We start from the raw sequence: 16,322 nt of genomic DNA, 5'->3' as shown, positions 1-16,322 counted from the left end.
AAAAATCTTCTTAAATAAATGTTACTGAAACTAGATATCCAAGTTGAAATAAACCTAATTTTGAACACAAAAATTAATTTGAGATGGACCATATACCTAAATATAAAACTCCGAACTATAGATGTAAAGCTTAAAACCACTGAGATGGATCCTAGACCATCTGTGATCCATTTCAGACATAATACCCCAAACCATAAAACTTTTAGAAGAAAATAAGTTCTTTGTGACCTGGAGGTCATAAAACTATAAAAGAAAAAATTGATTAAGACAGGCTTTATCAAAATAAAAATTCCTGCTCATCAAAGTATCCCAGTAAGAAAGTGGATAAGCCATTATCTATAACCAAACAACAAAAATCACAGCACATATATCCGTTAAAGGACTTGTATCCAGAAATCATAGAGTAATAATCACAAAAAGACAATCCAATGGGAAAAGACATGAAAGATGCTTCATGAAAGAGATACAAAATGTAAGGTAAGTATATGAAAAGTGCTCAACATCATTAATTATCAGAGAAATGTAAATTAAAATCACAGTTATTTTATACCAACTAAAATGGCTAATAAAAAAACACTAACAACAGTAAATGCTGACAAGGATATGGAGCAACTAGAACTCTCATACATCACTGATGGGAGTACAAAATGGTAAACCACTTTGAAAAACAGGAAGGCAGTTCCTTAAAAAGTTAAACATACACTTACCATATGACTCAGTAATTTTCTACTCTTAGGCATTTATCCAAGAGAAATGAAAACATGTATCCACAAAATAAAATTTAAAAAATTACATAATAATATACATAGCAGCCTTATTCATAATTCCCCCAAGCTGGAAAGAACCTAAAGGTTCATCAATAGGAGAATGGATTAAACAAACTATGTTATATTTATAAAATGAAAGCTACTTAGCAATAAAGAATACTTTTATCAATAGACACGATATTGTTGAATCTTTAAAGCATTGTAAGTGAAAGAAGAGCAAGATGTAAGAGAATACATACTACATGATTCCATTTATATAAAGTCCAAAAGCAGGCAAAATAAATCATTAATGATAAAAATAAGCAAATAGTCATTGGAGTAGGGAGGGGAGCAGAGATTATTTGAAAGATGCACAAAAGAACTTTCTGGGTTAATGGTAATGTTCTATACCTTCTTTTGGATTATCACACAGGTGTATACAGTTGCCAAAACATCAAACTTAACATGTAAAATGTATGCATTTTATATTGATTCTATGTATCAATTTAAAATAAAGGTGAATGGACGATTCCTATTCCAGGAGCATGTCTCCAAACCTTTACTGACTGACCTATCCTATTTGCTCTCCTCAGGGTCTGTTAAGGGCTAGGCCCTTGATTATAGAATTTATCTTAAAGAACACACAATTGAGTGTCCCAAAGAAACAGCATTTAGAATCTGTGAAATAATTTTGTTAAGACAATAGTGTATTTCCATTGTTGTCCACTAATCATTTGACCATTGTAAGGCACTGACTTGTGCTAATGTGATTTTAACATGAATAAATAGTACAATAATTAACTTACTCTACTGAAAGCTAGTTAAAAAAAAAAAAAAAAGTGAAAATTCTTCAAAGGCATGTAGAATGCTGTCACTCTTCATTAAGCCCATTCTCTGATATTTGCAGCCGTGACCTTTACAATGCTCCAAGCTAGTTGCAGGAGTTTTGGGTAGCTGTTGGACACTCAGGTCATGCTTCCTCTTTTATTAGACAAAAACACTTTAGTATTTGCCCTAGTTATGTAAAAATGAACCACAAGGCAGGGTCATATAGTAGGAATTTATTAATGAGCAAACAACTTTGTTCATACCAGGAAGACCAGCAATTAGGTTATAAATGACGAGAGCATGTGCAAAAACTTACAATTTTAGAGCATTGTCTACTGCCCAAGTAGGCCCACAAGAGGTGCTCCATAATCCTGGCTATCACTTTATGCTGTACTCCCTCTGAGCAAATGATGTGACCTGCAGAGGGAGAATACATAGGGGGTCTCCCTGCAAGAGTAAGCTGGGCAATTCAGTAAGTGTGTTTTTAGATTGTGTCCCTCAGAAAACTTAGGATGAAATCCTACTTTGTGTGTTTGCTCACTCTTCAGGAATCCCACCATGGCCCATTGATTCGAGAGAACCGAATCCTCACTCTACAACCCCCAGATTCACAATTCTAAGAAATCACCATTTAATGCGCACTTAAATGGCTTCTAGGGCACAGCTTTGTTCTTACACAAAGAGAAACCAACTTTAGTCATGGGAAGGCAATCTAAAAATCTATGAAGCAAGATTTCAGCCTAGAGAGCTGTCCAGAGAACTGTCTACTATACAGAACAAGAGTTAGGTCCCTGTGATCACCTTCAAGAAACTTGAATACTCCATGGCAAAAAGCAGGCAGCTTGAAAAGCAAATACCAAACTCTCATACAGGTGCCAAAGAAGACACCAAGCCAAGAAATGTTACTCTGTGTATAAGAAACCAAGTCATCAGCTCATAATAGGCAAGACTGGACTTCTGAAAAAGGTTTGAGAATATGAAGCTTGCTCCTTAACTCTCATTAAAACACTAGGTTGGTTCTCAAATGTGAGACAGAACAAAGCATACTTTGGGTCCTTCTTAGTAGAGTATCTGAGGTTAACAACAAAGGAAACGTTTTGAATAAAGAGGAACCAAAAATAAGAACTGGTCATTGAGTCTCCAAGGCAATCTAAAGCTGGAAATCCCTTAGCCAGTCCATATAATTTAGCAGGTACTTTTGGCCAGGCTGTCTGAGAAGTATCTAGCGTGATGAAATGGAGTGTAGTGGTCAAAATGTGTCTTCAGCTCTGCCACTGTCTGGGTGACCTTGGGCAATCTATTGAGTCTTTATGTAGAATCAGGGTTAATAGCTTCAGACAAACCAGCATCACTGCTGCACATCCAGTGAACAGTGCCTGGACTGAAGAATTCCAGGTTTGAATTTTCATTTTGCCATATACAAAAGGATTACCTCAGGAAAATTACCCACCTTTTCTAAGCTTCTATTCTCTTATAAAATGGATATGGTAACTATTTCACAGGATTGATTTGTTTTTTAAGTTCTCTCTCTCTACACCCTACGTGGGACTCACACTCACAACCCAGATCAAGAGTCACACACTCTTCCAATTGAGCCAATTGGGATTGTGAGTTTAAAACATATGGACCTGAAGCAGTTGGTAAACACTAAGTTAGCATAATTGTTTATTACATACTAATTCCTTACATTTATTTAAGAAAGAAAAACTTCAGGGCATTTTGATTTTGTCGGACACCTTTTGTGTGTCTAGCAAAGCAAGACGTCCCAAGATCTGCCTCCCGATCCAGAAGTAAGCTCTGAGCCACATTTGTATTAATGATCCTGTCCCACAATTGTTTGGTTCTGTCTCATTTGTCTGGCACAGTTAATATGTAACACCCAGGGCTACAGGGTAGATGACAGGAAAAGCAGAAGCTATTAGAATGACATGGATGTACAGACACACAATGCCAATTCAGTTCCTGGATCCAATCTCACCCTGCCTTTGGGAGTCTATGAGACAGCTCTGAATCTTTTTTTCCTCCCCTAAATTAGTATTAGTATGCTTATTTGTAACTAGGCTTTGTTTTCCAACTAATCTCCTTTGATCCTCACAATATCCCTATAATACAGACAACAGAGCATGATGAGATGAACACATGGAATTAGACAAGCATGACCCTACCATAAACTCTAATTTTTCAGTAAGTTAATCATCTATGAACCTCTTTTCTCATTTATAAAATAGGATAGCAATGTCTACTTTGTTTTAGGACTGCTTATAAGATACAGAGAATATAAGGCATCTGGCAAGAAGCACTCAACAAGTTATATACTTAGTATCCCCATGTTACAAAAGAAAAATCCATAAGAAACTATGGCTGAGAAATACGGATTTTTTTTCCCACTATACCGCACTGGGAATAAAAACACGAAAATCCACAGTTGTAACATAAGAATGAAGCAACAGTGAGAAACTTGAAACTCTTAAGTGCTCTGAATTTAACTCTCAGTGATTAAGTGGAATTGTACATTGACTTTACACAAATAGCTTAATGAGAGCTTTGCTTATAACCAACTACCCTTGTTGAGGCTTTGCACTAACTGGCTTCCCAGATAGATTTCTCTCCCTTGGGAAGAGAATATCTTGCCAACTGACTTGAACATTCTACTCTGCTGGTCAGTTCTACCGCTTTGGGGTTTTGTGAAATGATTTTCACCAAGGTGGACCACATACCAGAAAACTGACAAAAAAGTTGGGCACTTCGCACTAGACCCTTAGAAGACACCAATCCACAAAACCCACTCAGCTAGGGCCCACCTACAGTAAAACCCCTTCCTGAACTTGTGAATTTGCCACAAATCCACTGTCCTTTATGACCTCGAGTGCTCACCTGTATTCCCTCCATGGAACTATACACGTGTGGATCAACTGTCCCAACGTTGTCTACAAACTGTGTTCCATAATCATCAGGGACGGGAAAGGATAGATTTTAAAAACTATTGATGCCCAGGACACAACCCAAAGCAATTAAATAATAATCTCTACGGCATGCAACCTAGGCATTAGTTTTTGTTCTTTTGAAGCTTCTTAGTGATTCCAGTGTGTCAGACGGACAGTGGCAATCAGTAGCAACACAAGATTAATACAAATTAAAAACCAATATGGCCCAAGTGTAATTTTTCTTTGACCTACATTTAAGAATATTGTAAATTACCAACATCTCAAAGTTGAGAATTCACGTAATGTGTATTTCACATGCTCCTCTCAGAGCCCACTTAGCCCACAGTAGTCTATTAAAATATTTACCTGGCTCTTGTAGATATGATTTGAGATTCCTGTATTACTCAAGACCCCTGGATTACTGTAATAACATGTTTTTGGTATTGTCAGAGCTGCTACACATCAATGTGTGATTTTTTATATACTAATTGGCTCTTGCTCCAAAAATGGCTCCAAACAAGCATATGTGTGGTTTAATCATAGTCCAAAAACTGCTTTTCAAAAAAAAAAAAGTTATTTTTCCCATCCTGCTATTGCCTAGAGAAAGACCAAGAGTTGCCTTAAAAATGGATTTAATTCCACAAAAACCAAAAAATTAAAACTCTGAAGTTGTCTGTTTACTCCTACAATAGGCACTATTTATTTCCAGTTGAGCATTTCCAAGTTGGCGATTTCATCTTGGGGTATTAAGAAGGAAATTCCTTAAAATGAACCAGAAACACACCCCCAAAGAAACTTGACAAAGTCAAAGGGGCCCACACTTTTTCCTATTCCTGAAGGAGCCAAGATTTTCCCATAATGCTCACGCTCACTACATATCTTCTTAAAGCCCCATATGCCTTCCAGTTCCAAGGAGAAATGCTGAGAACAAGTAGATATTGGCTGTTTTGTCCATTTTCAGTTATCACCTATAAAACAGATTCTGTAACAAGTTCCAGTTGGCTATCCAAAATTCTTTATATTAAAAATTCACTTGAGCAAATAACTAGACCAATTAACTGCAAATTGCTTGGCCACTAGATCAAATCAAATAATGCTGAACCATTTACTCTCAACTATCACATGTGATAGTCTTCCCATGAGGACTGTCCTAATCAGCAAAGTGGGAAGGGCTATTCTTCTCTCATGGCTAGTTTGATTTGATTGGGCAAAACACAGAGCCACATTAGTTGAAACCCTGCATCAACAAATTAAAGATCAGGGATAGTATATAACATTCCTCAAACAGGCATTAATGTAGTCTTTTATGTGGTTTGAAAGCACAACACTGTAGTTAAGATCCACCTTTCAGAGTACTGAATGCTAGGTCATTCTGAGATCCAATTAATATACAAAGAGGTAGTACAATATTGATTGAGCCTCAGATAGAAGAAACTGAAATCTCGGGCAAGTCACTTAACCTCGCTGAGCCTCATTTTCTTCTTTTGTAAAACAGAGCAATTTCTACACCTCTGTAGACAGTAATAGAAGTTAAAGTGCTTTGAAGACAAAAGTGATACATGAACAGATCCAAATAAAACCAAATTAAATTGTCCTGAAATCTGGACTTGGCTAGAATATCAATGACGGGGATCTCCAACTTATGGGGACTTTAAGATAAAACTCTCCCTCCATCCCTCTAGGAGATACTTAGTAGCTTTTAAGGGTAAGCTAAATGGAAGCAATGTGAGGGAGTTTAAATGACTTTTAAAATATTTTATGTTAAAAAAATTGACAAAAATCTGAACATCTAATAATATCACTGTTACAACACAAAGAGCAATTTAAATTCAGTGTTCAAGACAGAAATTGCAAAGCTTTCAGAAAATGCTCTGAAGGCTTCATTTAACCAAGTTAATTGTTGGGGATGGTCTCATTCACAGTTCCCTGCAAAGAAACTGAACCAAATCTTGTCATTTTATATTAAGTAGGAACAGTGAATAAGGCACATAATATAGGTGACTTGGGCCACCAATATATCTTTTTTTAACTATAAAAATAAACATAAGTAACTAATGGAATAACAAAATAAAAGTTTATTTTATTAGAATTAGGAATGTTCTTTCCCTCTGGGCAACCTGAACAGTCCAGTTACAATGAAAATCTAAGAACAGTTATTTCCACAGCACAGGGTGCTCTATGCACAAAATTACAGGGTTAGGAGCATTTAATCAATTTACCGATCTGATTGTCTCACCAACCCGCCCCCTCCCATCCCCCAAGTGCTCTATACCGGGATTTGTAGCTAAAGGATTTTGTTACATCAAGTCCTTTTCTCTCTTGTACTAAATTTCAGTTCCTAATTGTGGCTGAACCACATTTCACACTGCAGATTCAACCATTTCAAATCAAGTCAGCCAGTCTTGGATCTGTTATATATGTGTGTATGTATACACATGTGTATTTAATATATTTATTTAAACACACATAAAACACATACAATCTGGGTCGCAGCAAATTACACAGAATTTAGAGTTTGATGATATCATATGCTACTCAATTTTACCACTGTGTGTATCCTGAGCTTTGGATCAAAATTTTATTGAAAATCATTTAAAGTCCATCTACTGCTCAATGAATTGTTCAAATGAAGCATGCACTTTCAAAAGACAATGTAACTGCCCTCAAGAAAACTAGGAGACCCTGGTGCTTACCGTGAATAGAGCCCTCTGACAAAAAGACTTAGGTTGGTGAAATAGGGAAGCTGTCATACAATATGGCTTGCCTATCCCAGCTGGGGTCACTGAAGCTACTAACAATGAAAGCAATTAACTCAGGGAATTCTGTCAAATATGGAGATAGCTGTTAAAAGCTTGGAAGTTCAGAAAAGGCCAGTTCACCTTGATCCATACAAATTAGGGAATGCACCCACAACTGCAATACCCTTAGGTAATATGCCAACACTGAAACTAAAAAGCATCTCTAAAAAGCACAGGTGGGGCTGATATTATGAAGTACACACATTGTTTTTGGATACTTGTTGCAAGGGGGGCATGTAAAGAGGATTTATGACACTGAAACCTAGATACTGCAGTTAACCGGTAAGATTTTTAAAAACACCACACATACACAAAACATTTTAAGGGAGCCACATATATCTAGATAGCAACTCTGGCTGCTTTTCAAAGTTACCAGGGAAAGGAACTCATTCAAGCTTTCTGTTAAAAAAAAAAAAACAAAAACAAAACCAACAATCTCCTTAGTTTTGATAAATGTCTTTTAAGATTGATGCAGTCATTTAAAATAAAGTCAAATGAATGATAGGGGACAGGGGAGAAGAGACTATGAAAGAAGCAGACACTGAGTTCAGATTTGCATCTGAAGTGGCAAGGGAAGGGAGGATAAAAGGTAGGGTTGAAGTTGATCCTAAAGCGACAAGTGGTTTAAGGAAGCAGCATAATATACTCAGCAAACATTCACTGATTTTTGATGGGAAAAGAACAGTTGCAAGTACATCTCATGTAACAACCTTTTTCTAAAAGGAAAAGTAGGGTTGATTCAGCAAAGCCTAACTTAGGCAAAAGGCCAGAGGAAAGTGAATCTACTTCCCAATGGAGTAATAAGATGTACAATGCAAGAGCAGACAAAGCTGCCTCACAAATGGTAAACACTCCCTAGGCGCAAGACATTTAAAGGAAGACAAAGAGGTCGCGAAAACTGGTATTTGATATTAAGACCTCTTGATCTAGTTGCCTAGTTCACTCTGCACTCCTGTATAAAACTGACAGATTTAGGGATGCTGACCTGTTGAAAAATACCACAGCCAGAATGGCCTAAACAGGTATATAGTTAATAAAACCACCACCATCCTTTACTTTTAACATAGCTCTTAGTAGAAATTTCATAAAAATGGACATCACAGCTAAAATGCATTATTAATTCTCCTATCTGCTGACAATAGAAAAGAAGCAAACTCAGTGATTTCTATTTAAATGCACTAGATGGGAATATTATGTTCTAGGGGGTGTTTGCCTTCAAACTGAACCCACAGCAACACACACAAGCAATTTCAGTATCTGCCATTTTAAATTCACAATCTGAAACTAAGTGAATGGCTATTTATTTATATTCATATTTAAAGCAAAAACATTCTATTTGACACCCTAATGTAAAGAAGGGGTGAGAGAAGAGCCATAACTAAAATCGTAAGAGGCTCAAAAGCAGCAATTAAGGAAAAAAAAAGGGAAAAAAGTTGAAATGTTTCCTCTGGATGTGAGAGGGAGCATAGGAAGCCTTCAGGTGTGTGCAAGACACGGGCACACAAAGGCTTAGGTAGATGAAAGAGGCCGTGGAGGGGGAGGAGGCTGGGGACTGGGTCATTCTTGAAAGACAGCACAAAGCTCCCTGTTATAGCCCTTGTCAGGCCATGGCATGGGGCGGGGCTTGAGCTCCCTGTCCCTGATCAAGAGCCGGAATTCAAGGCATGAGGCCCATGGCCACTAACGGACACATCAAAAGGAAAAAGGGCAAAGTCATCTCAGGAAAGTAAAATCAAAGAGCTCTAGTTAGGTCTTCCGGAGGTGCTAAACCAACACACCTTTATCCCAACCCTCAACCCTGGAAAGATAAAGCAAACTGAAAGAAAATGCACAGCAAATAGACATAATCTTGAAGATTTTTAAAGAATAAATATTTTTTGTAATTAAACATTATGCAAACACGTGCCACGCTTGCTTTGTCCATGCATATGCGCTATATACAATTTTGAAAAATACTGTGTTGTCCTCTTGTTTTAAAAGTCATATACAAAGTTTTTTTGTTTTTTTGTTTAATTCCTCTTGCTGCCTACCCCCTTCCCTGCCCCAAGAATTTTCTTTACAAGGAACTAATTCACTAATTCACTCATGACCTTGGGGTATGAGAGAAAGAGAGTCAGTCTGCGTGTGTGGGTGTATCTGTATGTGTAGGGGAGGAAGGGGAAGAGGTCCTTTACCAAAGTACAACAAAATGGCTGGTTTGGACATGAAAAGCAGTGTCAAGGAGCTGTTTTAAATTTTAACTGCACTATACTCAGGAAAAAGAAAAAGAAAAAAAGGAGTCAGCTTTGAGAATGAAGCTACGTTACAAGTTAAAGTTGGAGGGCTTTTAGTGTGTCTGTCACACTTTTGTTGGCGGCCTAGAATACTGTTGTACAATGGTTTATCTACCTTTTTTTATTACAATATAATTTACTTAAACTTTCCGTTAACAAAACAGAATTCTGGTACTACAGACCAGAGGTGTCAGAACAGGCTTAGTGCCTCCTTGTTTGTGTTTGTTTTGTTTTAATTGCATGAGCACTCTAGATGGTAAAGTTTTCAGAGTTCATTTTATGCAGGGCCATTCTCAGTCCTCAATGTACTCCCACAGATCTTTTTCATAGCCTTCATGCACATGCTGTAACAAAACCCTTCGTCGACTCTCACAGTATCTGCAATCAGAGGAAACAAAACAAAACAAAACAAAACACTTGTCAGCCTCCAGTAATAAAAAAAAGAGGCATTAACTTATTCTTTTAAGGCACTCCTACAGTTTATCCAGACTGGGAACAAGCACTTGTTTTTTTTTTTTTAATAGGTACATTTTCAGGTCTAGATGTACACAACAAATCATTTTCTAATTTTAAAAAGGTATTCTTCAAAAGTTGTGAATCCCAGTTTTGGAGATTAATTTTAGAGAAACAAAATGTTAGAAATTCCTAAGCATATCCTGTCATTCTACAGATAAGTAACAGTTTCAGAAAAAAGTAATTTTAAGGGTTACTCACTCACATCTATAAAATCTTTGTTAACTGTGAAAGTGACTATAAACGCAATGCAGTAGCTACAGTTGACTAAGGGAAGTGAAAATATTACTTGGGACTACATCTCCAAGTTTTCCAAATGCCCAAAGGTTTCTACTACTATAAAAAAAGATACTAGTTTTGGTAAGGAAACAACTTTGGGAGAACAGCTCCACGTTGAGAAAGCAAACATTCTGCATCTTTAGCTTAAGAGGTAGCACGCTTTGAAGTAACCTCTACCCCTAGGACATAGTAATCCTCTCCTTAGGAAAAAAACAAATCTAATAAAAGCTCTAAAGCCCCAGGCTAGCACAAGCACCCTAATCTCACCCCTCCTCCTAATAACCACTTGCCCTTTCTTAGGTTCTTTCTTCCTCACAATGTGGCAACTAAGCAAATAAAGCTAAATGGAAGCAGAACCAGTGGGATAAATGCTTGACTAGCACCACCATCTGCAATGTGTTGCCCAAAAGACAGAAGAAATCTGTGGCAGCAACGGGATTATTGGGTACGTTAAATCCAAGTTTCACTATCATCAAATTTCCCCACTTAGTGGCACACGGGCAGCAATTTTAGCTCAACAACTGGTCAAGAAATCTCACCTGTACTTATCTTGTACTTTCTGCTTTATGTCCTGCAGAGAATCTTGGGAAATATCTCGTTCGAGGTAGCCCGAAAGCACCTCTGTGGCATTCTCTAGATCTGCTTGGTTATTCTGCAAGAGAGGAGGAGGAATACAGAGTAATTCTGGCTTAGATGAAAGCTGAAAGACGTACCATCTCGTTGGCTTCCTCGCCTAGAGAATGCTCTTAACAGTGACTGTAATTTTCACAGGTGGTTTCTCTACCCGTCAGCTCTTTATCACTTTCACCTCTAACAACCTGTTCTCTCTTTCCTAGTATAATTTTTTACATGGTAAAAGAACAAAAGATTCATCCATTACCTCTGGAAGAATATTAAGAGAAAGTCCTAAAAACAATCAGGAAAAGTCTTTTGGAATATTCTACTTCTGCAAACTGCTGTCTGCTGAAATTCAAAAAAAGGAGGGAACTTACGGAAAAAACATAAACCCATTCCTGTTTATAGCTGGCTGCACCTACTTCTTGCAACAACCCATGGAAGATTAAAATCGTTATCCTTTAGTACTATGGCTAGTCCTATACATTTATCCATCTAAATCACCGTATCTCTTGCCATTTACAGGCATCAATGTTTTATGCATCAATTTTTAACATGCAGTGTTATGTTAGTTTCAAGTGTGCAATATAGTGATTTAAACAATTCTGTACATTACTCAGTGCTCATCACAATAAGTGTATTCACCATCTGTCACCAAATAATGTTAATACCATCTTACTGACTATATTCCCTATGCTATATTTTTCATCTCTATGATTTATTTATTTTGTGAGTGGAAGTATATACCTCTTAATCCCTTTTATCTATTTCACCCATCCATCCCACCCACCTCCTCTCTGGCAACCACCAGTTTGCTCTCTGTATTTAAGAGTGGTTTTTTTTCCCCTTTTCTTCTTTGTTTGATCATTAGTGTTTCTTAAAGTCCACATATAAGTGAAATCATATGGTTACTTGTCTTCTCTGACTTAATTTACTCAGAATTATTCTCTCTAGGTCTATCCATGTAGCAAATGTTAAGACCTCATTCTTTTCATTATCGTGCATCAATTTCAAATGACCACTCTATTTGAAAAACCATTACTGCTAAAAGCCCTCGTTAGTCACTACGTTTCCACGAATAGTAACCACCATATTAACTTCTAATATCTTATATTAGTTTTGCCTGAATAAAGGCTTTTACTGAGAACTTATGATGTGCCAGTTGCTATATAAGCAATATACATGTATTATTTCACTTAAAGCTTGTTAACATTTTAAAGATTTTTTTTTTGGGTGGGGGGAGCAGAGAAAGAGAACACAAGTAGGGGGAATGGCAAGCAGAGGGAGAGGGAGAAGTGGGTTCCCTGCTGAGGAGGGACCCTGACTTAGGGCTCAATCCCAGGGTCCTAGGATCATGACCTGAACTGAAGGCAGATGCTTAACCAACTGAGCCACTCAGACGACCCAGTATCATCTCCATTTTAAAATAAAAATATAAATGATGTTAGTAATTTGCTCCAAGTCAATAGAGCTAAAAACTGATTAAGTCCAGTTTCAAATTCAGGGCTGACTCTAGAGTCTGCACACTTAATCATTAGCTGGTTAAACCACATTAATTTGAATGCAGTTTAGGACAAGATATCTAAATTCTGAGCAGATAGAAGCTTTTAAAACTCTATATATCTTATCTATGAAAGACCAAGTAGTCCTATGACATGGGGGTTTTTCTTCCCCACTCAGTAGCTATTCCTACCTCAAAGATAATGGACTGGTTATTCTTTTTGAGGTAGAAAGCGAAGACATAAGTGTACATGAGTGTGGCACGACACTGGCAGAGGACATCAACTGCTTTCTTCAGGAATTGCACCTCAATCCAGGACATGTTGTGCTGTTGCATCTCCTCCATTTTCTGCTTCACCTGAGCATAGAGTTTGTGCTCAAAGCGTAGACTCTGCATGTGGTTCATATAGCGATTACAGTAGAACAGGTACCTCTGCAGGGCTGCCCTAGATCGCTGTCCCATTAAGAAAAATTAAGGAAATGTAATTATAACAAATGTATCAAATACACACAAAAGCTGATACCATATTTACTGATGAAACAGTACAGGGATTTAGGCTAAAATCAGGAGCAAACACATCTCTTGCCATCTTTTGCTATTTAATACTGCTATGAATATCTGATAGCTATACTTCCAGTATGGCAGCCATCGGCCACCTGTCACTATTTAAATTAAAAAAATTTCAGTTCCCCAGTGCTCAACACGCATGTTTGGTCAGTGGTGATAAAGAACATTTCCATCATAGAAAGCTCTACTGGATAGCACTGTTCTGCAGTATGCAGTAAGTAAACAAGTAAGAAGTATCAACATTTTAAAGTAGAAAACAACAGAGAGGCAGCCAGACATCATATAACTCCTCATATAATACGAAAGAAAGTATACAGTATCACCAGGTAGGTGATACTCCCCAATGGAGTCTGAATTCAAGTATCTAGAATTAACCACCAGTTTCAGGAAAAACAGCGATAAAAGAGCCTATTAAATGATACCAGGAAATTACAATCAACAAAATCCAGAATATGAAAAATTCTCTGGGACAAAATGACTTAGCTTCCTCAACAAATAAATGGCAATGTGGAGGGAAAATAGGAATGGAAGACCTATAGAATAGGGAATACTCAAGAGATGTCAATCAAATCTAACTCCCTGTGTGGATCCTGATTTGAACCAACTATAAAAGAAAACTTATGAAATAAATGGAGACATCTGAACACTGGATAGTTAATATTAAAGTTTTGCTTTAAAAACATAATAAATATATATACAAAGATAATAATGGTATTGCAGTTATATTAAAAGTGTTTTAAAGATACATGAAGTATTATCTGATCTAGATTTGTTTTATTTATCAGGCTGCAATAATAATTCACCTTGGTCTCTCCCAGTATACTGTCAATCTCTAGAGATGCGACCTTTTGTTTTTATTTATTACTTATGTTTAAAAATATTTTATTTATTTGAAAGAGAGAGAGAGAGAACACACAAACAGGGAGGAGGGGCAGAGGGAAAGGGAGAAGTAGACCTCCCCAGGACCCCAGGACCCTTAGGATCACAACCTGAGCCAAAGGCAGACACTTAACCAAGTGAGCCACCCAGGCACCCCAAGGTAGGTAACAAGTAATACTGTTATCTCTAGTGCCTAATATGCAGAAAATAATTAATAAATGTTTGTTAAATGAAACCACTATGAAAAGGTTTCTTATCACACATGCATATTTCTTTTTACTATCATTTCCTCCTCCTCTCTTTAGGCCTGAGAGACTACAAATAGCACAGACACTAGCAGGCCCTGAGGTTGGGCTCCAGCTTTCAAATACTAATCTGAACCACATAATTAGTCAACCATGAGGTTCTTCTATCATACAATACCAAAACATCTCAAAAAATCTAATATTACTATTCAAGAATCAGACAGGTATCAAATCAAAGCTTACACAATGGAAAATTATGCCAATTATATATAATTGTTATTAGATTAAAAAGCAGATTAAATATTAGCTTTAATATCTTTAATATTAAATGGTAATCTTTAATATTCATTCAACAGTAATCTTTAATATTAAAGATTAATACTAATGTTAATAAATATGTGTTAATCTAAAATTATGTTAATCAAATATAATATGTAGAAAATAATCTGCTTGGCATTTTATCTCCCCCTCAAAGCATTAATATTTTCAAGCCTGTCAGATTTCCAAGATTAAATGGAAAAACAAAACTACCATATTAAAATGCATGATATGTTAGAGGACTTGATTTAATAATTCTAAAATAGCTTCTCACTAAAACACTTCTAAAATTCAACATGAAAGAAAACCCATACCACCATTGCAAGTAAGACCAACTTTTAAATCAAATGCCAGAATCTGGATTGAGAATGCAGTGAGTGATAACCTGAAAGCACTTTGGAAAAAAATCCAAAACAACAAACCTGACTGCCTAGAACAGGGGTAAGCAAACTCTGGCTTGTAAGCCAGGTCCAGCTGCTGCCTGGTTTTGTAAATAGAGTTAACTTGGAACTTTGTCCAGCTTCTGTCCATAACTGTCATGCCTACTCATCTGAGTCTACAGATGATTTAGCATTACAAGAGCAGAGGCAGAGTTGAATAGTTGTCAAGAAACCATACAGTGTGTAAAGCTGAAAATATTTACTATCTGGCCCTTCACAGAAAAATCGTATTGACTCTCCTGGTCTAGAAAATAAGAAAATCCAAATGTCCACCAAGATTAGCACTGTGGCGTAGTATATTGAGTCAATAACTTTCTACAACACAGGTATACCATCTTTCCAGGGTACTCAACTACCATCTCTCTTCTTTATGGACTGTGTGCCAATCTTCTAGTACTTTTTAAGGCTACAATTCCCAGTGAATACTATGCCAGAGTATGGGAGTAGGGAAAGTGAGGAAGGAAGAGGCCAGATGGGTAGGTAAGGGTGTGTTCCATTCTGGGAGGAACAGTGCCCACTAAATAAACAAACAAAACCATTCCTATAAAATCTTTCTCTGTACACTCACAGAATCAAAGATTCTAGTTTAGTCCAAAAGATGCAAACTAGAAAAATAACGTGTTCCAGCCTCTAGAATCTACATGTGAGAAACTAGCTTAGAAGCTATGCATAGTAATACACCCTCCCTGTGGATCTCTGAAAGAGAGTCTACCAGCACCCAAATGAGGCCAAGGATAACCCATATACTTTTCTCTACTGGTAAATACCATATCTGGCTAGATCTAGCTAGATTACTCTTCATTCAATGGTAAAAATGAAAAGCCTATACCACAGTAATTAGGAAATACAATGTAGCTTAAGAAAAAAGAACATTTCTCTGTAGACTCAGGATAACTATTGTCAGAATCAACTTTGGAGAAATTTATGGTTTCTTCAACAGGATTTAAGACAATCATGACTATTTAAAACAGGAGGAGAAAGCCTTAAGGGAAAAAGGCTAAGATTAAAAAAACAACAACAGAAGGAGATGCAATGAAAAACTGAGCTAAAAAAAAGAATATAACGGTGGAATCAAGTCCAAATAGGAGGCTGGAAAAGCATGACTGTCAATATAGAACTTTTATATTAAAACTACATGAAATTAAAAAAACTGCATGAAATGATGCATCTCAAATTGAAGTCTGTGTATACTCGATGGGAGTGGGGTAGGGAAGCCAAATGATCTGGTCTAAATAGACCATAGGATTTAAACATATTTTAAAATCTGACAACAACCTAAAGAAAACACACTCTGGGATCCTCTCAATGAACTTATAGCAAAGAACTGAAGTTTTATTTCAGGTGTTACATTTGTGAAATGGCTAAAATTGGCCTTAAGCAACATTAACTTTAATTG

General features: G+C 36.8%; 1 protein-coding gene across 1 annotated transcript in view; it reads right to left on the bottom strand.

Moving 5' to 3' along the window:
• Nucleotides 1–6,558: 6,558 nt before the first annotated feature.
• ARIH1 (ariadne RBR E3 ubiquitin protein ligase 1) overlaps nt 6,559–16,322 on the bottom strand; it is a 113,591-nt gene continuing 103,827 nt past the window's right edge. Inside the window, exons 12-14 of the mRNA XM_077881785.1 lie at nt 12,670–12,930; nt 10,901–11,013; nt 6,559–9,947 (exon numbers count right to left, since the gene is read on the bottom strand). Coding sequence (XP_077737911.1) covers nt 9,863–9,947; nt 10,901–11,013; nt 12,670–12,930 — 459 coding nt within the window. The 3' untranslated portion in view covers nt 6,559–9,862. The remainder of the gene's footprint in view (nt 9,948–10,900; nt 11,014–12,669; nt 12,931–16,322) is intronic.

Source organism: Canis aureus, chromosome 32 (genome assembly GCF_053574225.1).
Source record: "Canis aureus isolate CA01 chromosome 32, VMU_Caureus_v.1.0, whole genome shotgun sequence".
Classification (NCBI taxonomy): Eukaryota; Metazoa; Chordata; class Mammalia; order Carnivora; family Canidae; genus Canis; species Canis aureus.
The sequence above is the reverse complement of the archived record's forward strand: the minus strand, read 5'-3'. Positions and strand labels throughout refer to the sequence as shown.